The sequence below is a fragment of the Microtus pennsylvanicus genome, chromosome 1 (assembly GCF_037038515.1).
Source record: "Microtus pennsylvanicus isolate mMicPen1 chromosome 1, mMicPen1.hap1, whole genome shotgun sequence".
In the NCBI taxonomy this organism is placed as follows: Eukaryota; Metazoa; Chordata; class Mammalia; order Rodentia; family Cricetidae; genus Microtus; species Microtus pennsylvanicus.
Window position 1 is genome coordinate 35,650,618 of NC_134579.1, and position 27,877 is coordinate 35,678,494.

Genomic DNA, 27,877 nt, shown 5'->3' on the forward strand with positions numbered 1-27,877 from the left:
ACAAGGTTGTCCAGTCTCTCCATATCTATTCAATATAGTTCTTGAGGTCCTAGCTAGAGCAATAAAACAACAAAAGGAGATCAAGGGGATACAAATTGGAAAAGAAGAAGTCAAACTCTCACTATTTGCTGATGATATGATAGTGTACATAAGGGACCCCAAAAATTCTACCAAGGAACTTCTATAACTCACAACACCTTCAGTAATGTAGCAGGATACAAAGTTAACTCGAAAAAATCAGTAGCCCTTCTTTACACAGATGATAAATGGGCTAAGAAAAAAAATCAGAGAAACATCATCCTTTCACCCTTCACAATTGCCACAAATAACATAAAATATCTTGGAGTAACTCTAACTAAACAAGTAGAAGACCTGTATCTCAAGAACTTCAGATCTTCAAAGAAAGAAATTGAAAAAGACACCAGAAAAAAGAAAGATCTTCCATGCTCTTGTGTAGGTAGAATTAACATAGTGAAAACGGCAATCATACCAAAGAAATCTATAGATTCAATGCAATGCCCATCAAAATCTCAGTAAAATTCTTCAAAACTTTAGAAAGAACAATACTCAATCAACTTCATATGGAAAACCAGAAAACCCAGGACAGCCAAAACAATCTTGTACAATAAAGAAACTTCTGGAGGCGTCACAATCCCTGACTTCAAACTCTACTACAGAGCTACAGTACTAAAGTGGAAAACAGCCTGGTATTGGCATAAAAACAGACAGGAGGGCCAATGGAACTGAATCAAAGACCCAGATATCAATCCACACACCTACAAACACATGAATTTTGACAAAGAAGCAAAAAAATACAATGGCAAAAAGAAAGCATATTCAACAAATGGTGCTGGAATAATTGGATATCAACAACATGTACCTCGAAAATATACAAAGAACCCAAGAAACTGGTATTCACAAAAACAAATAATCCACTAAAAATGGGGTACAGACCTAAACAGAGAACTCTCAACAGAGGATCTAAAATGGCTGAAAGACACTTAAGGAAATGCTCATCATCGTTAGTCATCTGAGAAATGCAAATCAAAACAACTCTGAGATTCTATTTTACACCTGTCAGAATGGCCAAGATAAAAACACTGATGACAACTTATGCTGGAGAGGTTGTGGGGTGAAGGGAACACTGCTGTATTGCTGGTGGGAGTGCAAACTCATCCAGATGCTTTGGATGTCAGTGTGGGAATTTCTCAGAAAATTAGGAAACAACCTTCCTCAAGACCCAGTAATACCACTTTTGAGTATAAACCCAAAGGGTGTTCAATCGTACCCCAAGGGCATATGCTCAACTATGTTCATAGCAGCTTTGTTTTTCATAGCCAGAACCTGGAAACAACCTAAATGTCTCTTGACCAAAGAATGGATTAAGTAAAATGTGGTTTATTTACACAATGGAGTACTACACAGCAGAAAAAATAATGACATCTTTAAATTTGCAGGCAAATGGATGGATCTAGACAACATCATATTGAGCGAGGTAATCCAGACCCAGAAAGACAAATATATGTACTCACTCATAAGTGACTTTTAGACATAAAACAAACAAAAAAGTAGCCTACAATTCATAATCCCAGAGAACCCAGACAACAAAGAAGACCCTAATAGAGACATACATGGATGCAATGTAAATGGGAAGTAGAAAAAGACAAGATCTCCTGAGGAAATTAGGAGCATGGGGACCTTAGGGTAGGTTTGAAGGGGGAAGGGAGAGGCAGAGAGGGGAGCAGCGAAAATGTAGAGCTCAATAAAAACAAACTGAAAAAAAAATGCCTCCATTTCTACAGGCTGACTTGTAGGAAGTCTGTGGGACATTTTCTTCATTGTTGACTAATGTGAGAAGGCCTAGCCCACTGTGGGCAGTGCCTTTTCTAGAAAGATGGCTCTGACTTGCATAAAGAAAGCAAACTGAGCAAGTCATGGAGAGCAAGCAGCATTCCTCCATGGCTCCTGTCTCTGTTCCTGCTCAATTCCTGCTCTGAGTTCTCCCGATGATTGGGATGTATAAGCCAAACAAACCCTTTCCTCTCCCAAAAGTTGCTTGTGGGCAGTTTCCTGTTACAGTGACAGAAAACACAGGAGATTGGCATACACCCTGGCATCACGGAGTTGTGCCCAGGCTGAGCATGAGGGAGGCGGGTGGCGGGTCAGGCTGTACTGTGCCCTGTGGGTTGCTCTGGGGCTACAGACTTCATCAGATCCCAAGAGTAACTGCCTCTCCAGGGATGTTCCTACCCCTGTTTGATAAGCGATGTTCTTTTATGCTGCATGAGGGGATCAGAAAGGATTGAAGCAGAGAGGCAGACAAAGGAAGAGCTGATTGCTCAGTGTGAGCCACTGCAATCATGTTCCTCGAGAGATACAGCCAGTGGCAGAACTCTGGAGGGGGCAGGTGCAATTTTGGCACCTGCAGGAAACATTAGGAGTGACTTCTGTTTGGAGAATTATTTTTCTAAAAAAATCACCCTGTTCCTGAGACTCCAAACAGGCCCTGGTATTGCTGAAGAGGCGTAGTCTGGGTGTCTGGCTTGATTTTTGCATCAGCTACCCATGGGGGTTAGAGGTAGTTGTGGCCCCAAGCCCAGGCTTGATCAGAGGCAGAGCCCTGCCGTTCCTGTCTTTGCCGCTCCTCTAGTGTTTGATTTCTTTTCCTGAGAGGATTTTCGCTACAAGATAAATTAGTACTGAGATGACAGTGTAGACTCAGAAGCAGGAACGCCAGCTGAGTTGGACGGCTTCGCACAGATCCATCTTTCATCCTATTGATGGCTTTCCCTGACAGTTCCCTATGGTCTGCCTGCTATCTGCCAGGCATCTTGTGCTCCCAAACAAAAGAGGGCTGTGGTGGATGTTAGTCACTAATAATGCCCTCTTTCCTGACTCCAGTCTCTGTGTCCAGTAAGCAAAGTGAACAGAAGGCTAGTCAGTGCTTACCCCCAGTTTCTTGCTGTAACCCTAATAGTCCTCGATAACAGGCCTATGTTTTGCAAATATGTTTGAAGCTTAGCTCCAGTGCTGTTGCATTCTGGGAACCCTGAGCTTCCATCTGAACAGCCACTTCTAGCCCTTCACACAGCCTGAGGAAGCAGCAAGCTCTCCCATGTAGAAAAAAAATGCAGCCCCTATACATTAAGACCGATTAACTAGAATATATAAAGAACTCAAGTTAAAACAAGTTAAAAACCGCCAACAAATGCATGAAGATTATTCCTCTAACCATCAAGGAAAATACCGGTGAAAACTATGCTGAGACTGATCTTGCGTTACCCTAGACAGAAGAGTTTGCCCCAAGAAAACCAATGACAATGAGAGCTGGTGAGGAGTTGTGGGGAAGGAGTCTTCATGCAAGGCTGCTGGGGATGTAAATTAGTGCGACCACTATGGAAATCAGTGGGGAGGTTCTTCCAAAGCTAGGAACAGTATGCTTGAATGATCCAGCTACCCTTCTCTTGGGGATGTGCCCAAAGGAATCTAAATTAGCATACCATGGGGACACCTACTCACCTTTGTTGCAGCAGTATTCACTATACACCAGTTATAGAACCAACCTAAAGGTCCATCAAGATCTGGATGGATAGAGACATGTAACATACATCTAATCTACGCACATAAAAAAGTCGAGTTTTATGTGTAAGCAAGAAAGCACAGGGAGATAGATAGAACTGCAGATCACGTTAAATGAATTAAAACAGAACAAAAAATAACCCAAAATCACATATTTTCTCTCATATATGGGATACACACACACACACACACACACACACACACACACACACACACATTTGCAAGCTAAAGGGGACTACTTGGACTATTTGAGAAGAGGAAGGAAATTAGTGGACAGGAGGGTAGGAGAGGGTAACAGATATGGAATACGGTTACGGCACATGCTCTACTTGAATGAACTGTCATAATGAAGCCCATCACTTTGTATGATGAGCATACATTAATTAAAATAATGGAAATAAAACTGAGCAATAGAAAGGGGAATACACTAGAAGCTTAATTTGCAGCCATGCAATTTCCTTTATAGTTATTCTTCTTCCATTTGGAAGTCTCTGGAAACTTGGATTCTTCCTCAAGGGTAGAAGAGGCTGGCCAGAGTCTGGAGGTGTTACCCAGGGCTGAGAGTTGGTCATGTCATGGACACCATATAAACGGTCTCTGAAGCTGGAGGTGTTACCCAGGGCTGATGGTTGGTCATGTCATGGACACCATGTAAACGGTCTCTGGAGCTGGAGGTTCTTGCTCCCACTCCTTTTTCCTGTGCTAGGCCACTTATGCTTTCTTCTCCAGAATGATTTTCCTGAAAGCTCCTGTTTCTAGAGGGTCCTTATGTTTTCTTTATCTCCATAGCCCATGATTATGTTTGTTTTATAACACACTAATTATATGGTTTCAGAGACCACAAGACTTGGCTGGTTCTAAGAAACATGTCCCAGAATGCCCACCACCAACTTTTGCCTCCTCCCTCCCCCATGTAAATTGCGTGGATATACCTCTTGCTCCAGTCTGTGAACACTGTGCAGCTTTCCCCTTCCCTTCCTTTCAGCAATGACCCTCCTACCCCCAGCCTCAAAATCTTGTCCTTTAGATGCTCACAAAATCCAATGTGGCAGGATTAAATTCTAGAACTCTACAACACCTTAGCCAGCCCCAGCTTCCATGTGTAATAAACTAGGAGAATTAACAAGAGACAATTATTTCTCACTGGCTGCAGTTTAAGGTGAAGAGCTGATTGGGATGGATTCCAGAGAGGGCTGTCTTCTGGCTTATGGGCAGCCAACCCACTTTGAGGAGCTGAACTCATGCTTTCTCACTTTACAAAGCCTTGTCTTCTAATGCCATCATAGTGGGGATGGTGTTAGATTTTAACGCATGAACTTTGGGTACCAGATGATGCAAAATAAATCACTGATCCCATAGCAAAAGTGGGAGGTGTGCCCTGGCCTGTGACCCTGAATTCTGCTCTCCTTTGACCACTGAAATCTTTGATCCTCCAGAGTTGTACACAGATACCCTCTGTCTGTGTACTCTAAGGACTCTTTCTGATTGATTGGCCTGTGACCTGTGCTAGTATCACCTACCACACAGGTGTGGAAGGAGGAGATGGCGATGGGGTGGGAATCTGTAATTTCTATGTTTTACATTTTCCCCATTCTTGAAGATCTTTTATGAAGCTGACGTTCTGTCTTCTGCTATCTGCCATGAACATGGCACATGCTACTCAATATCTCATACATGTCAGTCACTCTATCATCTTCCGTGTCTCTCTTCCTTCAAAAGCACAGGCATTTTCATCCACAAGGGTAAAATCCATGACCAAGTGATTTCAGGTACCCCATAAGACCTTGTGTTGTTAGGTCTTAACAGATTTTTGGTAGAATTGAAAAATGATTTTACAAATGAACAAAGTAAGTATCAAATATATTATTTTCACTGTACAAAGACTAACCGGCGTCAACATGGCTTACTTTACCTGAGTATTTCAAGGACTCAGATTTTAGAAGATTTTACTATTTTAAAATATGCTGATTTTACAGTTTGTTTTTAGTTTTTTTTCCCCACACAATTCCCACAGAACACAGAATGAGGAATTTCAAAGATTATGCAGTAGATAGGGATAAACTATTTTGCGAAACAACCTCGTTTCAGAATTGTGGTATGCTTCTCTACTCTAACGTTCAACAAATAGCTTGGAATTCCCATTTTTTTCTGGTAGAATAATGGACTAAAGTAAATCCTTAGTGAATAGGATAGGTACTGACCCATATAACAAAGTCTTTAAATTACATCCACACACCCTAAAAATCAAGTCCTCCTAAACAGATGTGGTTTCTTATGTATCAATAGCAACACCACTTTAAAGCAGGAAAAGTCTGGACAAATCCTTGTTGTCAGGAGGAAACCAAAGCCAACTAGCCACAAAAAGCTTATCAAGGCAGGAGGTGGTGGGCACATGCTTTTATCTCCAGCACTCTGAGAGGTAGAGGCAGTCGAATCTCTATGAGTTTGAGGCCATCGTGGTCTACAAGAGCTAGTTCCAGGACAGGTTCCAAAGCTACAGAGATACCCTGTCTTGTAAAAACAAAATTTAAAAAAACATACAAACAAAAAACAAAACAAACACAAAAAAAAAGAAACTAAAAAGCTTATCTAATAGGAAACTAATCAGAAAACTATACATAGCTACACAAGCTTTTGTTAATGAGCATTACTCAGCGAGAAATAGTCCACTCTGTGTTCTTTGAGTGTTCAGTGACCCAAGTGTAGAGAAGACTTCACAGTGAAGAGCCCTCTCCCACCCACAGCACAAACCATAAGGTAGCACCCATGCTCCATTCATGCTGGAGCTCTGTTGTTGGGCATGAGGGATCCAGTGGCTATCTATTTTTTTCCCTTTTTACACTTGTTTATTTTACTTGGGGATGGGGTGGAGGGAGAGCAGGGCGGGGGAGGGGCATGAGAGGTCAGGGGAGTACATGTACCACAGCTTGCATGTGGAAGTCAGAGGGCAACGTGCAGGAGTTGTTCTTTGATCCTCTCCTTCTGTTATATGGGTTCTAGGGATTGAACTCAGATGGTCAAGCTTGGCAGCAAGCACCTTTACCAATAACTACTTTATAAAGGAAACCTATAGCTGAGCTAGTTTTCAGTGAAACACACGAAACAGGCTCTCATAAGAATATCTGCAAGGCCATGCACTGAACTCCTTGACAGTGGGATCAGTGCATAAAATCGTGGGTACCAGAGCCTGAGGTCAGTGACCTGGGAACCAGCTCCTCAGAAGAATGCTCGCCTACACCCAGGATGTGGGGAGCCCCAGATGACTGCTGATAATTTGCTGTCATGTTCCATTCTTTTCGAAAGTATTTCCAGTGCTGAAAACTAGAAGTATCAGCTACAGAGAAACCTGCTTGGTTTTGCTCCGAGACAAGTACGCATGAAACAACTGAAAAGCGCAGCCCCCAAAGACCTACGTAGGGAAAACAAAGCATTCTTCCTCCTTACTTTTCACTGTGAGGTACATGGACTTGCTGACGTCCGCGCCCACATCGTTGCTGACCTTGCAGAGGTAGTAGCCACTGTCTTCTTCCACAACGTGCTTGATCAAGAGTGAGCCATTACTCAGGACCTGGATTCTGCCATTCAGAGCAATTGGCTGGAACTGGGGGACCCCAGCACCTGGGAGAGAATCATAAAAAAGAACCATGATGCCAAGGAGTAATAATTAATCTTCACTGGCAACCTAAGATGTCACGGAAGACTTCCCTCTGGGTGTGTCTGTGAAGCGGAGAAGGGAAGGACACTGTGTGGGGAGGGTAGTCCTAGGAACTAGGACCCTATACTGAATGCAAAGAGGGAGGCCAGCTGAGTGGCAGCATTGCTTCTTGTCAGTTTCCCAGTCTGCTGAGATATAAGGAGTGTCAGACACACGCCCCACTGCCATGAACTCCTCGGCGTCCACCCTACGGTAGATCATATCCTATCAGATAGCGAGCAAAAATCACCCTCACTTCTTTACCTGGCTGCTTGTATTTGGTCACAGCAGTGACACAAGAAAGGGGTGCACAATGAGAACAAACACATTAGCAGCAAGAAAAAGTTCTTTTTGATACACAAACACCTAACACACCTCACACGGCAGTCCTGGGATATGCCCAGTCACACCTTCTTCCCTGCAATATTAAAACCCTTCTTTAGAGAAAACCACATTTACTTAAAATGAGTTTTTTAAGAGAATGAGATTAAAAAGTAGAAGTGCTTACACACATTTTCCCCATAAAATGCCAAATTTGATGAGCGTTAAGCAGCTGATAATTATTCAAAGAAATCATAGTTAGAGCAACCCCAGAGTAGACATTGCTCATCTTGTGAACAAAAGTCCTGTGTTCTCAGGATTGAATGTGAATGTAGACAGGAGAATGGCCCTCTGGGGACATGGCATTCACAGCCCTACCTTGCTGCACGGGCTGGAGGCCACAAAGAGCACACCGGCACTCCTTGGTTGGCCTGTTACAATGGAGAGCCACAATGCATCATCAACACCTAGGACTCTGACGTTGTTGGGGTATGTGAGTCAGGTTACTGAATGAAGAAAGTGTTAAAACCCTGTTGCCCAGGAGTGTCTGTAGGTGCAGATGCTAAACTCAAGGGAAAGGTCTGGATGAAACTATTTAGGGAAAAAAGGATCTTAGGAATAATACAGGAGAGGGAGAAGATTCTGACGGATGTCTAAGAAAACAGTGGCTTGGGGTGACTTATCACACTGACTGGGGTGTGTGGGGAAGATGTGGCCCAGGTCATTCAGACCTCCTCCTTGCCTCTCTTCTCTACCCTGTGAGTTTGGGGACTGGGTGGAGATTTGGCATAAGAGTTGATTTTCCTAGAGGAAGCTTACTGAGTGAAGGGGTCATAGGTATAAAACAGGGTGGAAGGGAAGGACTGGGAAAAGCTGTGACCTACTTCAGTCTCCCTTGTAGACCAGAAGCTAGTAGAAAGCTATGTGACTCACCCTTCAATAAAGCAAAGCAAAAGAGGCATAGGAAAAACAGAACTCTTATCAGAAGCAGAGGAAACCACTGGGCAGAGGCTTAATAATAGCTTGCTAATTTACATAAACAGATGGGAGAGATTCAGATGAAATATTAAAACTATTAAAAAGAGACAAAGCAATAGAAAAGTAACTGCAACTATTATGTGTGCAAATTATATTCATGAAGCTTATTAGCAGAGTGGACACAAGAGGAAATGACTAGGTCAGCAGAATTTATTCATTGTACAACAAAAGGAACAAAGGAGGGGAAATACAAGAACTCATTCAAGACTCTCAAAAACTTGCACATTCTGAGTAATTATTGTCTTAGAAGAGAGAAAGAAATGGATATAAAAATAATTTTCAAATCAGAAAACTGATTTGATTTGATGAGCATTTATAGAGCTCCACACTCAGCAATATCAGGACAGGTAAGTGGCAACTTTGTCTGGAGCAATTGCTGGAAGAGACAGTGCCTTGATGTGGGAGTGTCATATATCAATCTGTTGATTTCATTGGTTAAGTAATAAACAAATTGCTTGGGCTCATAGCTTAGAACATAGGTGGGTGGAGTAAACAGAACAGAATGCTGGGAGGAAGAGGAAATGAGCTCAGACGGACAGCTCTGCTCTCTGGAGCAGAGACGCCATGCTCCCGGCTCCTGGGCAGACACACGCGATGAAGCTCCGACCCAGGATGGACATAGGCTAGAATCTTCCCGGTAAGCGCACCTAGCTGTGCTACATAGAATATTAGAAATGGGCTAGTCCAGGTGTGAGAGTTAGCCTAGAAGAGGCTAGATAGAAATGGGCCAAGCAGTGATTAAAAGAATACAGTGTCCGCGCAATTATTTCGGGGCATAAGCCAGCCAGGCGGCCGGGTGCTGGGAATGCAGCCCCGCCACTCCTATTACTACAGTGCCTGAGCACCAAGAGACAGCATTCCTGAGCACCAAGAGACAGGGTTCCCGAGCACCAAGACAGTGTTCCCAAGCACCGAGAGACAGTGTTCCTGAGCACCAAGAGACAGAGTACTCAAACACTGTTAAATACACGTTGAAAGCCTAATAAGAGGTATTTTCAGGGGGCATTTTGGGAAATGTGTAGTTCAAGAGGATGTAGCCCTTATCAATGGGATCAGTGCCCTTTTAAGAGTGCCCCTGAAGAATGTTCTAGTTTACTATGGGGACAGAGTAAGAAAGTTAGTAGTGTGAGGCACAGGAAAAAGCCCTCAGCAGAATCTGGCTTGCTTGTTGGCACCTAACCTCAGATGCTGAGCCTCCTGAGTGGGAGAAAAAAAATCTGTTAAGTGAGGCTTTGATCTTGTGGCAGAGCAACTTGAGGGAACTCAGTCATGAGAAGAAACAGTACTGCGAGCTGTGAAATAAATTTCAATAAAGGGTATAAGATGAAAATAATAGTAAATTCTTTATCTCTGCAGCAAAATTAAAATTGATGTCAGTGTAAGAAATATATCTGGACAAGTATTTGAAAACTAGCAATGCATATCTTTTTTCTTTCCTTCTGTCTGTTCTCTCTCTCTCTCTCTCTCTCTCTCTCTCTCTCTCTCTCTCTCCCTCCCTCCCTCCCTCCCTCCCTCCCTCCCTCTCTCTCTCTCTCTCTCTCTCTCTCTCTCTCTCTCTCTCCTCTCTTTATTTTTTTATTTTATTTTTTTACAAACAGGTCACTTTATGTAGGCCTGACTGTCATATAACTCACTCTGTAGGCTAGGGTAGCTTGAAGTCAGAGATCTACCTGCCTCTACCTCATAAATGTAGGAATTAAGGTATGGACCACCACCACCACCCAGCAACAATGCACATCTTAACAGCTCATGAGTCAAAGATGAATGCACTAGAAACATTAGTAAGTATTTTGAACTGGGTAAAATAAAAAGAAAATATATTAAAATGTGTGGTATGTGAGTTAAAGCGGTACCTTTAAAATGTGTGGTATGTGAGTTAAAGCAGTACCTTTGTGGTCGTACAAAGCATTGAATGCTTGTATTAACACTAGATGAGGAAAAAGGACAGAAATCAAGCATTTCGCTTAGGAAGATACTACAAAACGATCAAATACACACACACAAATGAGAAGGAAGAAAATCACAAGGAAGAAAGCTGGAACTAATGAGATAAAACAGAAAAACACCAGAGAAAAATCAACACAGCCAAAAGCTAGTCTTTGGAAGGGACAATAGAGAGTTGATCAAGAAGACAATAGAATAGATAGAAACCATAGCCAATTATAATAAAATAATCTGTGACTACATTTTTAAAAAGCCAAAAGTAAAGTAGTGAACAACTTAGTGATATTACATTTAGCAACTTCAGTTAAACAGATAAAATTCCTTAAGAAATGATCACATTTCACTAATTAATGAAAGCTATCTTATAATTTACCTACTGTGGTTTTAAACACAAGCACTCGTTGATTGGTGCTTCATAGTAATTTAGTAAAAAATAAATGAAATATTCCCATTTTCTGTAAATGATTATAATCCCACCATCTGGAGAGATGACATCCTTTATTTTTTAGACACATAAAATGAATTTATCCCTGATTTTACGCAAAAAGAATTTATGATTCAATTAGAGGGGAGCTGTGGTATGGCTTGATGTGGCGTGTCCCTCTGTATATGTGTTGCTTTTATTGGTTGATGTATAAGGCTGTTTTGCCAATGGCTTAGCAGAGTAAAGCAAGGCAGGAAATCTGAACAGAGAGATAGATGGAGAGAGAGAGAGAGAGAGAGAGAGAGAGAGAGAGAGAGAGAGAGAGAGATTGATTAGGTGGAGTCAAGGAGACACCATGTAGCTACCAAAGGAGAAGAACAGCAGAACCTTGCTGGTAGGCCATAGCCTCGTGGTAATACACAGATGAATAGATGTAAGATGTAAGAGTTAGCAAGGAATATGCCTAAGCTATTGGCCAAACAGTGTTGTAATTAATATAGTTTCTGTGCGATTATTCGGGTCTGGGTAGTTGAGAAACATAAGTACAGTCTGTTTACAGTGACTAACACCTGGCAAGTAGCTATTACACACAGATGTTGACTTCTAGCTCACTCCTATCCTCTTTTGTCCTCCCTCCCATTTCCGTCTTCTAGGATGGAAATTATCATGCTGCAAGCCTGCCATGCCATTAGCTGCCTTATGACAGGGCTCCTGTAGGAGGCATTGAGAGTCTGTGACAAGCTAAATCCTGCCAATCAAGACATGAGGGAGCATGAAAACCCTTGATGTGACTGCATCCTCAGCTGGCACTCAATGGTGCTGTTAGCCTAACCCAGGGAAGTTAGCTATGTCTGTATTCCTGACCCACACCCATGGGGAGATGAAACTCATATAGAGATTTTAGTTACCCACTTCAAGGGCGCTAGTGATAAGTCTTCCTTCATGGGATGGAGTGATGACTGGTGCTCCTGAAGTATGGGACCACACATCGTAAGTGTATAACATTGTGCTATCAACATTTTAATTTTGCTATTATTATTTACTCATTCTGTGACTATTTGGCCTTGACTTAAGGTCAATGCAATGAACGAATCTATCTACTTTACCCATCAACACAGAAGTGGAGCGATAAAGCCATCTGCATAGCTAACCTTCGGAGTGACATTATGATCAAAAGGAGTATTCACTTAAGTGTGAATATACATTATTAAATTGCTCACTAAAGAATGTTCTACTTTTATTTCTACCAGTGTTGACTGCAGCTTTATTTTATACATGTGCAGTATTAAAATTTTTAATCTTTCTTAATGTGACACTATCTTATTTTAACAGGCATATTTTTAATCTTTGCTCATAAATAATTTTGATTATGTTTTTTATATATTATTCAGAAATTTTACCTAGTATTTGCTAACAATTCCTTCATATTTTTGTTCATTTCCTGTTATATTTTTGCCTTCTTAATATTCCAAAGTACTTCAGATTTAAGGAAAATGTCATATTCTTATTTACCAAAATTTGTTTTTGATTCTTGTTATTTTAATGAGACTTTGATGGTGAATATTGTCAGCTTCTCTTTCATTCATGGAAATGGAACTTTTCTCCCTTAAAAGTAGGTTGTATTTTAAAGGATTTGGTTTTATAAGCTATAAGATAACTTATGGAGAATATGCTCCTTTGTAAAATTTTACTGAAACTTAAAAATAAAAGAATGAGCCATGCATGCCTTTAATCCCAGTATTTGGGAGATAGATGCAGGCATATCTCTATGAGTTTGAGGCCAGTGGCCAGCCTGGTCTACACATCTAGCTTCAGGACAGCTAGGACTACATAGAGTAATGCTGTCCAAACAAACAAACAATGAGACAATGGAAAGGACATGGAGCTGGAAGCAGGGGAAGGGAGTTATGAACCAAGGTCTTCTGGGTAGGGCAAGCCTGATGCACACACTACATCTGTGGACACCTATACAGGCCTGCACAGAATCAATCCTGCTGAAAAGTCCAGCACAGAGCAGGAAGCAGCTCTCAAGGTTCACCCTCAACCGACTATCAGTTAATGGTTGCTGGGGGAGGGGGGGGAGTCATTTTTCATTGTGGTTGTGTTTGCTAGTAGGTTGGACATCTTCATTGAAAGGCTTCACGCCCACTTACACAAGGTCAGCACCAGACTCGGGACCTATTAATAATAGTTCTTTAAAAAGCAGGTGCCACTGGCTTTGTGGGAGCCTAGGCAGTTTGGATGCTCAACTTACTAGACCTGGATGGAGGTGGGGGTTCCTTGGACTTCCCACAGGACAGGGAACCCTGATTGCTTTTCGGGCTGGGGGGACTTAATTGGGGGAGGGGAAGGGAAATGGGAGGCGGTGGCGGGGAAGAGACAGAAATCTTTAATAAATAAATAAAAAGCAGGTGCCACATTGGAAGGTGGAGGGGTTGCTGGAATGAGGAGAATTGGAGAGAGTTAGTGGGAGTAGATAAGATAAAATACATAGTATCCATATATGAAAAATTTAAAGACTAATAAAAGTATAATTTTTTTTAATGAAGGGAAAATCCTTTATTTTTATTCAAGTTCTTCAACGTGGTCCAGTTTTTGTTTGTGTATGCATATGGATCTACATGTGCCTGGGTGTAGCAGTCGAAGGGAAATTAATGGAGTTCTCTTTCTTCATTGTGTGGATCCCAGAGATCAGACTTGGGCCATCAGGATTGGCACCATAACTCTCTCCCACTGAACCATCTTACTGGTCTTCGCTTCATGGTCTGACCATCTGTTAAAGGGCCCCTACTGGGTTTCCCTTCAATTCTCGTGAAACTGAGAGCTAGATCCCATATAATGCACACAAGGTAGAAACTCAGCTGAGGAGAGAATTTCTCAAGCTCGCACATGTGTATGTGTGTGTGTGTGTGTGTGTGTGTGTGTGTGTGCGCGCGCGCGCACGCATGTGCAGGCACACACGCATGAGTACACACACACACACCAGGCTGAACATTGAGAACTCAAGGAGCTATGGAATTTACAAACTACATAAAACTTTGTTTTAAAGATTCTGAAAATCTAGTGAAATTCTGGTCTTCAAGAGAGAAGATCACCCAGATCAATAACACATACTTCATGATTTCCTCAAAGAATTTTCTCTCTAGAAAAATACTTTGAATTATGGAATTTATACTGGGGAATTACAAGATAGACAGAGGGAGAGGGTGACCTATTAATTCCTATCTGGATGTATATGAGTCTGTGCATTATTTAAAGGATCTAATGAAGATGGAAATAAAGTCTAAGTGCATTTGAATAACATTGAATCTTTGCTTCATCGGGAAAACGATGAGTCAAGTTGAAGGGTTACAGCGTGTGCAGCTCTGGGCACGTCTGTTGCATACATGAAGCAAGAGCTTGCTACTAGCCAGTCTGCCCATCGAGAGGACCACAGACACAAGGGCTAGCACTCATCAGACATGAGGAAGCAGACTTCAGTGTGGCTCATCGAATTCTCAGTCCTCTCCTTTAGGGTCATCATCACTCCACAGAGTAAAACGTAAATCAGTGCATGAAATCTGCAAATTGGTAATTGTCTCAGCACAAGGTAAGCACCTTGGGCAGCAGCCAGGCGATAGACTATAAGTAGCCAGTTGGTAATAAAGAGCTGTCAATTTTCTGTGACTAGCTGGTGTCAAGTAGGGACAGTTCTAAACGTCATCACAAGAAATGAAATGTTAGAGCATTTTGTAAGCCCCAGACTGGATTCCCAGTGATGTTAACACCCAGGTAACCTTACCAATATACTGTGAAGCCAGGTCTCAGTGTGTGTACTGGGAAGCCATGTCTCACTGTCTGTACTGGGAAGCCATGCCTCTCTGTGTGTACTGGGAAGTCATGTCTCCCTGTGTGTACTGGGAAGCCATGTCTCTCTGTGTGTACTGGGAAGTCATGTCTCCCTGTGTGTACTGGAAAGCCATGTCTCTTTGTGTGTACTGGGAAGCTATGCCTCACTGTGTGCTGAGGTTGCAGGAATAAGTAACACTTAGGAGAACAGCACAGGAAGCAGGTGGCAAACCAGGTACCTGTTTCCTCTTTCCCTTTTAAGTTTTGCTGATCATAGAAAGATCACTTGTCTGGGTGTCAGAAAGACCCAGGTCCCACTTCCCTCTGACCTAGCCAATGGGGCCTGTAGACAAACAGCTGATTCTTTTTGCATCTTTATACAGAAGATGAGAAATATTTACATAGAAGATTATTTATGACCAAAGAAAATGAGCTTACAAAAATATGGATGTAAATACCTACAATTATATTCAATTCAGAATAAATTGTTCAAAGAACATGCTCATAGCTGCCTATCAGGGTGGTGGGACGAATGAGATGGATTGAAGCACAGTACAATGGGGGGAAAGTCTCTTTGTTCTCTTGACCATATCCCAGGGGAAGGCTGCATGCTATTTTTCTCCCCTCCAAGGATCAGCGTTCGTTCCTTTCATCCTTGTGGAGACGGGATGTTTTCTTGAAGAGTGAGCGGCTTTTACTTCAAAGAGAAGTTTCCTTTCCTTGAAAATAGTTGGTAGGCTTTGGGAGTAGCCCTCAGTGATAGACTATGGTATGGAAAAATAAGATGAAAAAGCATCCTTTCTCCCCAACCTGCTTTTGGTCATGGTGTTTATTACAGCAACAGAAAACAATCTGAGACCTTCGCTGCCATGGGCCTGGTTTCTACCTTAGGAGTGAGGGGCATTCAGAATGAGAGAGAAGGAGCAAGGGAGGAGAAACCACCATTCTCCACAGGCCATTCTCCTTCATAGGGTGCACAGGGATGCAGGCAAATGCCGAAGGTGAGATTATTCGTGCCTTTGAGGATTGTCTGTAAAGCGCAGCTGCAGATACGGATGTGAGCAGCTTCTCAAGGTACCCATTTCTCAAGTAACCATAGGACAGCTGCTTTCTTTCTCCCATGCCTCTTTCCTGAGATGCTGTGCTCTCAAACTCCTATATTTAACTCTTCCTTAGCACTGCACCACCTACCAACTGCAACAGTATCTAAGCAGTTTTCTATTCAAATTTGAAATTATGCTCAGAGGATAGTTCAGCCACTTCCCCTTAATTCCATTTTTTTCCCTGCGAAGAAACCTATCCACTTAAGATAATGAAGCTTCCCTGGAGCCTTCTCTGAGTTTTCTCTGGCTTAGTAGGAAGGTAGGGTGTGAGTTTGGCACTCTAATGCCCTGTTTGGAATTGGGCATCTAATGGGAAGGATTCTTATCCCAGAGGCTCAACATTGGCTCTGCATTCAATTAGCACAAAATTAAACTGTGGGGCAATTACATTGCATTTGCTGATGTGGCCTGTGGCACTGCAGGACGTGGAGGTGTGATATGGGAGTGTCTTCTATCTATCTGTTGCTTTCATTGGTTAATTAATAAAGAAAACTGCTTGGCCTGATAGGGCAGAATTTAGATAGGTGGAGTAGACCGAACAGAATGCTAGGAGGAAGAAGGCAGCGACACAGACGCTATAGCTCTCCTCTCCAAGATGGATGCAGGTTAAGATCCTTCCCGGTAAGCCACCACCTTATGGTGCTACACAGATTATTATATATGTGTTAAAGCAAGATGTGAGAATTAGCCAATAAGAGTCTGAAACTAATGGGCCAGGCAGTGTTTAAAAGAATACAATTTGTGTGTTGTTATTTCGAGTGTAAAGCCAGCCATGCAGGTGGCCGGTGCCTGGAACACAGCCCACAGCTCCTACTACAGAGGTGGCTAGATATAGCAGATGCCACCTCTGCAGCGGGATGCTAAGAAGTCCTGCATCCAGGTCTGTTGGCCATGATTTGTACCACACCTGTGCTGGAAAGTTTTATGTCAACCTGATACGAGCTAAAGTCACCTGAAAGGAGGGAACCTCAATTTAAAAGATTCCTCCATAAGACTGGGCTGTAGGCAAGTCTATAAGTCATTTTCTTAATTAGTGATTAATGGAGGAGGGTGCAGCCCACGATGGGTGGTGTGATCTCCAGACAGGTGGTCCTGGGTTCTACAAGAAAGCAGGTGAAACAGGCCAGTAAGCAGCATCCCTTCATCACTTTCTGCCTCCATGGTCCTGCCCTGTTTGAGTTCCTACCCTGATTTCTTTTGATGATGAACAGCAATATAGAAGTGTAAGACAAAGCACATAAACCAACACCCCCCCAAAAAAATAAAAAAATAAACAATAAAACCCCCTTTTCTCCCCAAGTTGTTCTGGTCACAATGTTTTATTATAGCAATAGGCAATAGAAACCGTAACTCAGACAACACCCCTATAGAAAGGCTCTCCAAATATTGTATTTGATACGGCTGCCTCTACCCACAAGAAGACTGCTAGAGAGTTCCTGGAGAAAGAAATAAAAGAAAATCTGTAGAAATAGGAGGAGAAAGGAGGCGAAGAATGTCTGGAACCCTGTTGAGCTGGGAACCTCACTAGGTTGGGCAACTGTTGACAATTCCTCTGTTTTCTGACTCATGACAGCTCAAAGGAAGGAGAAGGCTTTTGTGTCTGCCAAGGTTTTTTCTAGTATCAATGGAACGAGATAAATGCATCAAGCACCCCTTACTTGTTATGTTTTTAGCTCCTTTCGAAGAACTCATTGCTTTCCCAGGCTCAGGACTCCCTTACTTGGGAAACAAACATGGCTGCCTTTGTTGTATGCTTAGAATTATTACTGAGTTTTCAGGTTAGTTTTCTAACTTGGGGGATAGGGAGATGTCACCATCTCCTGGTCAGAGCCTTGAGATACCTTGCTGGGATATCTTAGGATTCATGTGGCATAATCATGCTTAAGCAGGGAACAGGGACACTGGTTTTTAATGTCTGCACTAAGCTGTTGTGTTCTAGAAAAACAGCAGCACAGAAGAGGTCTACCCATGAGACAATTCAGGACAACACAGAGCAGGAGCCGGTACAGGGGGATCCCTGGGTAACAATACAAGGGCAGGAAGATGGGCAGGTGGAATTCTGGTTGGTGGTGGCCTTCCTAGCCAGGCTTCTGCGAGAATCTTGATTCTGGCTATCTTCACTAGGAAGACAACAAGAACAGAACTAGGTTGATTGGTCCCAAAGAGCTGGCTAAGACAAGACTTGGAAATAATGCAAGTTCAAAGACACGGGTTCTAGAGTGGGGATTTGAAAAAGCCATATCAAAGCAAAGTTTATGGGGCTGGAGGTCAAGTTCAGGGTGTGAACAGCCCTGAAGAGAATAGGACAGTTAATAGGACAGACGCTCTTGGCTGATGGTGGAAACAGGAGGACCTACCTGCAAGGTGACAGGCACAGGTACAGACATGGAAAGGGACCATGGAGGATCAGGAAGCTAATGGCCATTCCTATCTGAGTCATATGGAACAATTTCCCTCAGAGTTATCTTAAAATTAAGCTTTCTCCTCTCTCCTCACCCCCCACAGGGACTCTTCATTGAAGGCTATGCTTGTATTTGATCATTTCTCCCTTGGAGGGAGATGAATTTGTCTGTAACATTAAACAATCTGTCTCTTGTCCAGCAAGGAAGGAGTGATCCCAGTAATTCACCAAGATCTGAATTTGGGGATAGAAGAGACCATGTCCTACAGCAAACCTGCTCAGGGTAATCAGGCCTGTCCTCTTCTCTGTGTTCATCATACTCGAAGGTACAGTCTTCACATTTCTGGAAGGTCCCAAGGAATATAAACTTGGCATTGAACAACAGGGTTTGGCAAGACCAAAGGAGAGAGCCTGGGACTAGCCCCTTATCCAAGGAGACTCCTGAGAGAGTGGGTGACTTGGGCATTTTGACAAAGTGTGTGGAGCCTATATTTGTTTCTAGTCTAGAATTTTGTGTGGTGACAACTCGCTGACTGTGCTGCAAGTCTGGTTTTATTCTTATGAATATCTTAACAGAAGACAAGTCTGCGGTAATCCTATAAGGAGTCTGTGGCCTAGGGGGAGCTCCTGCTCATGAGGACAAGTTTCTGCTGATGGGGTGTATGGTACGGTCAGGACTTAGGAAGGCCACACTTCATGAGTTTATAAGTGCTCAATCTTTAACAGTTTGTCCAAGGTAGAAGGAAAACACAGTGAAATCAAAACTTCTACCACCAAATAGGGATAGATTCTCTGTATTTTTCTAGGGAAATCTGGGATTGGAGAGACTAGGACCTTGGGTGAATGGCTGTAAGAGCTGGAAGTCACACGGAAGGGGAAAGAAGAGAATAGGTAGGGAAAGGAGGGTCCCAGACAAAAACAACTTGATGGATAAAAAGGGGTTTTTTTGACTAAACTGGCAGCTTTAATTGAGGGACCATGTGCTGATATAAAGCGCGTTCTCTCTAGTCACATAAACTTTCTTTGAGTCTTCTTACAGATTCCAAGGTCTAAGAATGGTACTATAGGAAAAAAATGGGAGAAAGAAAAAAATTATCCAGCTGAGGAAATTTCACCAGAAAAATATATGTGAGTTACATACATACTAGGTAGTCACGTGTCTATAGCAAACTGTCAGCCATTTAAACTGTATGAAGAAAGCAGAGAGCAAAATAGTATTGTGAAAGGCAAGGAGCAGAGTTGTGTTAGAGAAAATAACAAACTGGAAAATATCAAATTAAAACGAGAACAACACATTACTGAGAAAAGTGACAAGGGATGATGTCTGATGATGGAATTGGAGAGTCTGGAGAAGAGGGTTAAAGAGCATGAAAAGAATAAATACTTATAACAAAAAAATTTACAAAAGGTCTAGAAATAAAAAGTGACTTGAGTCCACCTTAAATGGGCATACAACGTCTATAGGAAAGGTGATCCCACACGAATAGCACCAGGGGCACACTGTGAACATCTTCACTTCTTTCACATTGACTGTTTGGTTTTCCAAAGGAAAACAAGGCAACAGCATTTTCTTCCATGACAGGGTATGAGTCATCAACTCCTACAAGGTGAATGGTGTTTTGTGGTGAAAAGCCAGACAGAAGAGCTTGAATGGCCCTCCTGATGTCATTCTCTATATGTGCTGCTTTTATTGGATAATGAATAAAACTGTTTCACCCAATGGCTTAGCAGAGTAAAGCCAGGCCGGAAATCTGAACAGATACACACACACACACACACACACACACACACACAGAGAGAGAGAGAGAGAGAGAGGGAGGGAGGGAGGGAGGGAGGGGGAGGGAGGGGGGGAGGGAGGGAGGGAGGGAGGGGGAGGGAGGGAGGGAGGGAGGGAGGGGGAGAGAGAGAGAGAGAGAGAGAGATTGATTGATTAGGCAGAGTGAAGGAGACACCATGTAGCTGCCGAAGGAGAAAGACCCCTGCCAGAAACTTATCGGTGGGCTACAGCCTTGTGGTGATACACAGATTAATAGAAATGAGTTAATTTAAGATATAAGAGTTAGCCAGGAATATGCTTGAGCCATTGACCAAACAGTGTTGCAATTAATATAGTTTCTGTGTGATTGTTCATGCCTGGGCAGCCCGGAAACGAATGAGCCATCTTCCATTCACACTTCCCCAGAAAATGCTGTGGCTGAGGGACTGGAAGGGCATAAAACTAACCCAGGACTGTGGGGAACTGAAGTGGGGCCTGTGGTATCAGAGTAAGAGGAAGATTAGAGGAGCCCTAGAGAAGGGGAAAGTGCTCCTCAGAGAGACAGAAAGGAGAGAGAAGAAGTAGAGGGGAAAGAGAGAGACAGACACAGAGAAGACACAGAGAAGAAAGTAATAGAAGAAAAGAAGAAGCAGATGGTGATGATGATGAGAATAAAGCAAAGAAGAGGGGAAAGAGAGAAAAAATTAAGAGAGAGGCATAGAGGAGTAAAGGAAGAAACACACACACACACACAGAGAGAGAGAGAGAGAGAGAGAGAGAGAGAGAGAGAGAGAGAGAGAGAGAGAGAGAGAGAGAGAGCGCGCAGAGGAGAGAAAAAGCATTAGAGAAATGAAAAGGAGAAAAGACTGGGAGAGAGGGAAAGAAGAAGAGTGAAAACTGACAAAGGAAGAGAAAGAAAGGAAGGAGAGAGGAGAGGAGGGGCGAGGGAAGGAATTCAGAAACGGAGGGCACTTAGTACACACAGAACTGTTGCTATGGGAACTCATGGCTGCTTCTGCAAAGAAAAACTCCTTCCTTCTTTCCCAGCCCAAGATCTCCTCCTCTCACAGCTTAGGGCAAAGACCTCTCTTTGCCCTACTCTTCATTTCCTTCATACACACATCCAGTTTGCCAGTTACAGAAAGACAGCTTCCAACTCCTCATCCTTCTACCTTGCTTCAAACTCATTATGACATATGTTTCTAGGCAGGTCTAGTATGTTTCCTGCCTCTTTCCCATCTGGTTTTGGAACACACCAGCATTACTGTGGTTCTGTTATGGCATGGACTGCTTTGGCTGCCTCTAACTTTACAGAATAGAGAATTCATCATCACCACCAGCACAGGGTCCCATGCCCCTTGGCTAAGCCATATGCTCACAGTGACTGACAGAGAAGTCTAACCCCTACAACATCCTGTCATGTACTTTTCTCCAGACACTGTGTCCCCCTTGATGTTTCTGCAACATACTTGTGATGGTTAATCTTAAATGTCAATTTGACTATATGTAGAATCAACTAAAAACCCAAGCTTCTGGGCATGATTGTAAGAGATTTTTTTGATCAGATTATTAAGTGGGAACATCTATACTAAATCTGGGGCAGCCCATATAAATGGAGATGGAAGAAGGAAGTTTTTGTTTTGTGGCTGCTTGATCTCACTCTCACTGGTAAGTCCATCTATCTTGTTGCTGAGGGAGTCCTTTGCTGGTATTAGAACCTACTTCCTTAGGATACCAACATAGACTGAAGGCCAGATGAGGCATCCAGTCTTGTAGACTGAACAACTATAGAATTTTCAGCCTTTTGGTAGTAAGACAATCACTGTTGGACTAACCAGATTACAGCCTGTAAGCCACTCCAAATCCCCATCTATATCTTTATATCATCTCTCTGTGTCTCTCTCTTTCTCTCTGTCTCTCTGTCTGTCTTTATTCTCTCAGTTCTGTTCCCTTAGAGAATCTAAACTAATAAAGCAGATAAAGGCCCCTGTCTCCCAGCTAATGGCCTGAGTTTGAACCCTATTCCTCATGCTGGATTGCTTTGTCCAGCCTGAATACAGGGGGGAGGTGCTTGCTCTTATAGCAGCTTGATATGCTTTGTGGAAGCCCACGAGAGGCCTGCTCCTTTCTGAGTGATTACAGAGGAGGTGTGGGTTGGGGGAACAGAGGGGAGGAGGGAAAGGAGAGGCTGCGCTTGGGATGTAAAATTAATAATTTAAAAAGACATAGTTTTATTTTATATATGTGAATATTTATATGTCTGTGTATAATATATGTGCTTGGTGCCCAGAAAGTCAGAGGAGGCAGTGGATGCCCTGGAACTGGAGTTACATATGCTTGTGAGACACCACGTAGGTGCTGGGTACTAAACCCAGGTTTTCTGGGAGAGAAGATGGTGCCCTTAACCTCTGAATCATATCTCCAGTCCTGTGCGCTGTCATATTTAAGGGAACTGGCCTTTTGTCCTCACTGACTATGCTATTTGAAACATATTCCATTATCAACATAAGTTTTAATGTGTCATCTTTATTGCTTCAGTAAAATAGCACAAACCATTCTTCTATTAGATTGGAAACCATTAAGAATCGGGCATAAAATGCAGCATTATTCTTGTTCTAAGAAGCAGGCACTACTTCACACTGAGGAAGTCTGTGCAAACCGTCAATGTGTCTAAAAGCTATAAAAGGATATATATAAAAGCCTGGGATAAAACCGGACTCTCTGAACATAGCGGACAATGAGGAATACTGAGAACTCAAGAACAATGGCAATGGGTTTCTGATCCTACTGCACGCACTGGCTTTGTGGGAGCCTAGGCAGTTTGGATGCTCAACTTACTAGACCTGGATGGAGGTGGGGGTTCCTTGGACTTCCCACAGGACAGGGAACCCTGATTGCTTTTCGGGCTGGGGGGGGGAGACTTAATTGGGGGAGGGGGAGGGAAATGGGAGGCGGTGGCGGGGAAGAGACAGAAATCTTTAATAAATAAATAAATTTAAAAAAAAAAAAAATTGTTTACACTTTGAGGCAGCAATTCTACTTACAGAAAATAATCCCAGGGGAAAAATAAACACATCTACAAAGATCAATGTAATGGAACACAGCATGGCATTTTCTAAGAATAAAGAGCTGAAGAAAAGCCAAACACGGGGAAGTCCTAGAGACACCTGAAATATAGTGAGATACCACGCTATGGCATGATAGCCTGCCTAAGTACATACAGCACAGCCTGCTGATTCCTTTATGGAGTGGGCGAGGTGGCCAGGGAGCCAGGGGGAGGCTAGCGCGGCTGATGCAGTTCTGGAAAGATTATAAAATGGAGCAGACCATTCCTGCTGACCCATCCTCCATGGGAATGTTGAAGTTGCTCCCAAGTTTATAGCGGTTGGAGGAAATAGCATAATTCTCGTAAAGGTATGAGGGGTTAGGGTCTCTGATAACTCAGGCGAGCCAGTGAGAGAGTGTGTCATCTGTGAGGACATACACATGACCAAAGGACCTCGTGCTGAGTAAATATGGAGAGACTAAGACAGTGTTGTGGGACTCAATCCAGTTCTAGAATATAAAGTGACTGGTCTTACAGGAAAGGAGAACAGAGTGGCAGACATCAGAGGCTTAGGAGGGAGGCGAGCACAAGACTGGGCAGTGGACTGCAGATCCGATGGGTAAGGACAGATGCACTTTGTCTTGCTGTTTCATTGCAAGATGACTTCATAGCCACAATCTATTATGCATTTCAGAGGAACCAGGGGAAAGGACTTTGGAGTGGTCTTATTACAAAGAAAGCATGGGCAGTATGCCAGTTCTTCTGATGTGTCTGTGACAATGCACGCAGGTATGAAGAACACATATCACATGTGCGCAGTTACCTGTCAATCAAAAGCCAAACTTACAAGCATAAATTAAACTCTACTGTCTACATAGGGGGAAGAGTAATTCTTGTAAATATTTGTAAAGCTCCCACCCACTTTCATTTTTCAAGGCAGTTTCTCTGTGTAGCTCTGGCTGTCCTGGAATTCTCTCTGTTGACTAGGTTGGCCTTGAATTTAGAGATCCACCTGCCTCTGCCTCCCTGAGTGCTGGGATTAAAGGTGTGAGCTACCTACCACACCCAGCCTATAAATTTTATCTTAACTCTGGCAGTGCTGACTTGTTAATATAAACCCGCAGATGTTTCAAAACACATATTGAATGTCAATATCTGGTACTACAGGAAAAAAAAAGATCAATAGCATATTGTTAACTGGAAAATTAGGATTACAAACCAAAGAGGATCACGTGATCAGATGCAAGAAACCATATCTGTACATATCTGCTACTGAGGACCATACTGGCAGACCTGATTAAAAACAACAGCAATCGTTCTATGGTTTCCTTTTTTTCTCTCCAATAATCTGAATTTCCATGGGGAGTTTATAAATGAAAAAGCTACTATGACTTAATGTGCTTATCAGTGATGGGAAAAGGTAAAATGAAAATGTGGGTTGTGGAGTCTGTACAGAGTGTGTTCACAAACAAGACATAAAGACAGATATGGGGGCCGGGCAGTGGTGGCGCACGCCTTTAATCCCAGCACTAGGGAGGCAGAGGCAGGCGGATCTCTGTGAGTTCGAGACCAGCCTGGTCTACAAGAGCTAGTTCCAGGACAGGCTCCAAAACCACAGAGAAACCTTGTCTCGAAAAAACCAAAAAAAAAAAAAAGACAGATATGGCAGTAACAGGGCTCAGAAAGTCCCCAAAGGGGGAACAGAAATATCAGTTAACAAGTAATGCAACAATCTTAACACAATTAGTTGTCTAAATATGCAAACAAAAAGGGAAAGCCATTTTCACTCACAAGTGTAAAGATAACACAAGGAAAAAAGATCTTATCTTTGAAGAGAGAAAGGGGCACACATTCTGTCACTGTTGGGGGCAAAGTCCGTTGGATAAGACAGACAAGGACCTTCCATGGAGTCTTGCTAGGCCACTTCTAGGAAGTCACCTGCACAAAACAATTAGTCTCATAGACACCGAAGTGGATGAAAAGAGGTTTATTTCAGGGGTACAAAAAGTCTGGAAATAGCATCAGGAAGAAGCAGAGGATATGTGTGAGTGGCAACTTAAAAATAATTTTGACAGTAAATGTCAAAGAAAGTGTTCACACTATCCAATATGCTGCAGATAGGAGCTAAATCAAATTTGTTCTGTTTGTCCATTCCAATCTAATAATGCAACATGGGGCTCCAGATATGACTAAAAATAAGTCTCAGGGGATGAAACTCAGCAGCAGTTTTTATCTTTCAACAAGGTAACTCCCACAGGTGGAAGAAGAAGGACAACAGGGAAGGGTGTTTCTTTTTCTTTTTAAATGAGTTCTCTTGTTCTCCTAATTACCACCCGAAGCCCCTCTGCTCTCTCAGCCAATCTACACCAGGAAGGTGATGGAAACTTTACCATTTGCTTTTTCCTCCACTGTGGTTGTTTTCACAAGGAGAAGATAATTTATTATAAAAAGAAATGCCTAGAATGCAGATTGTAGTTAAGGGACCAGGGAGAAAAGCGGACTCTTGATGATTAAACATGAACAACAAACACATCTTCACTGGCTAGGGAGATCATGACTGACCGGCTGTTCATTTCTCAACAGATGCCTGGTTCTTGGTGTTTGGAGGAATAAATTACAGACTGTGAAGACAGAGTTTCCTCATTTGGGATGGTTGGGGACCTTGCCTGGAGAAAACTATATTGTGAATGGAAATGATTTTCCTCATATCTAAAATGGTATCACCTTCAGCTTCCACAGCACACATTGCAATCTAACAAATGCTCACTGTGTGATCTACCAGCGAAATGAGCCACCATCCTCGTGAGGAGGTGTTAGGTGTGTTAGGTATGGAAGCCGGAACACTAGTCACTTACCAGAAGCACCCTGGGGTGACTATATGTAGGATTCTACCTTATCCCGATAAATCTAAAAAGCCAATTATTTTAACTTTAGTTCTCTAAAAGCACAGAGTGCCAGGTATCTAAGGAATAATTTCCAGCAATGAATAATTCCAACACTGGGGTCCCACTCCTTGTATTTGTGTCGGCAGGAGTCTCTGAGTAACCCGTAGTCATTATAAAGATGGGAAGGTATATTTTACTGGCGGTGAAAGCCGTTCCAAGGACACGTTAGGGGCACTTCCGTGATTTAAATGATGAGGTCTTAGGGATCCACTGTGGTGTATACGAGATGGATTAGGGGGAGACAGAATGACATATCTGCCTGCAAAAAACATCTCTGAAAGGACAAGTATTGTCGACAGCATACTGTGTGATTAGCATGCAATAAACAGTTCAAGTCGCTTCATACCTTTTGAGAACTTCCACACAATTGTAGGCACAGGATAACCTTCTGCAGAGCAATTGAGAATCACTGCTTTGCCATAGATCCCATCCTGGTCCCGGGGTTGCACCACAAACTTGGGAGGAACTGCAAAGAGAAATGACATCATTCAGACAGGGCCACTGGTCAAAGCTGTGATCTTATGAAACAATTATCTCTGTAAACCTTCAAGTAGAAGAATTGTCACACAAATACAAAAGCAATAGCCATGTTTGCAGCTCAGACATGTGGGGGAAACAGTGTGGGTCCTGGAGGGTCATCTACAGATTGTTTTTAGTGGAGATTTTGTTTTGTAGTAGGGAAATTGGTTTTTCATAGATGCAAGGAGCATTGGCCAACCCAATGGCATGTGATACTCAAGACTGTCAGGAATTCACTCTACACAGAATAGAATAATGGCCAATATATAATGAGAAAGTAAATTATATGTTCTCCAAATTGTACTTATCAAGGATGAGTGTTTCCGTTGTTAGGAGCTATTCAAAGTCTTACAGACTTTCTGCTACCAGAAGATGAAAAAACTGACAAGCACTCCCCAAAGGTAGCAGAGAGCATGGCATGCTGATGAACTTTGCCCCAGACACCCCACCAGGACACATGAGCCACTCTTCCCTATAAGTCAGAACTGGGCAGGCCCAAAGTAGAACCACAGAGTTGGTTAATGGGAGGTGCCAAGATGACTCTGGTGCACCCATGAGATTCAGAACCTGATTATGTAGGAATTCTGTGAGGTGCTGGGTAGATCAATCCCAACATATAGCATACTCAACTCTCTACTTACAGCCCAATGCTTTGTGCTAAACTACTAGGAGGTTAGTAGTGTGTGAGTCTTAATGAACAGGTCAACATTCTTCTAAAAATGGTGGCATCTGACAGTGGTCTACTGAGTATATGTACAGTACACTGGGGATCCCCTGTGGGGTGGACTCCTCGTGTGATAGCTATGCACTGTGAGAGAGATGGATTGCATCCACTGGAGATTAAACATGTGGCATACAAAGGGTGTTCTCTTTCTTCCCACACCTGATAAGATTAATCTTCCTTGCTTTAGATTCTAGAATTCCCAATATTGAGGTACACGTGTGGACCTCGGTACTTCAGAGAGGTAAGAATTCCAGGTAGCACATGCTATAGACTGCGGAGGTGCCTAGGATCTCACTAAAATAAACAGTTTAGAAACACGCTGGAAGGATTCAAGCCACAGTGGAGACCAGTTGGGTCATGAAGTGACCAAGGATGAGGGAACCATATCAAGAAAGAGAAGCAGTTGGAGATGAATCTCAGGAGAGAACAACTCCTTTATCCATTTTTTAGTCCAGTTTTTTTTGATTTGTTTCATTTTTAGTTTTGTTTTTGTAGAAAACATTAAACATGGAAAGGTGACAGTGGGGAGGAAGAACACAGCTCAGGATGAACACA

General features: G+C 42.7%; 1 protein-coding gene across 1 annotated transcript in view; it reads right to left on the reverse strand.

Annotated features, from left to right (window-relative positions):
* Dscam (DS cell adhesion molecule) overlaps window positions 1–27,877 on the reverse strand; it is a 556,660-nt gene that overhangs the window by 187,351 nt on the left and 341,432 nt on the right. Inside the window, exons 10-11 of the mRNA XM_075961310.1 lie at window positions 26,426–26,545; window positions 7,024–7,197 (exon numbers count right to left, since the gene is read on the reverse strand). Of these exons, the coding sequence (XP_075817425.1) occupies window positions 7,024–7,197; window positions 26,426–26,545 (294 nt within the window). The remainder of the gene's footprint in view (window positions 1–7,023; window positions 7,198–26,425; window positions 26,546–27,877) is intronic.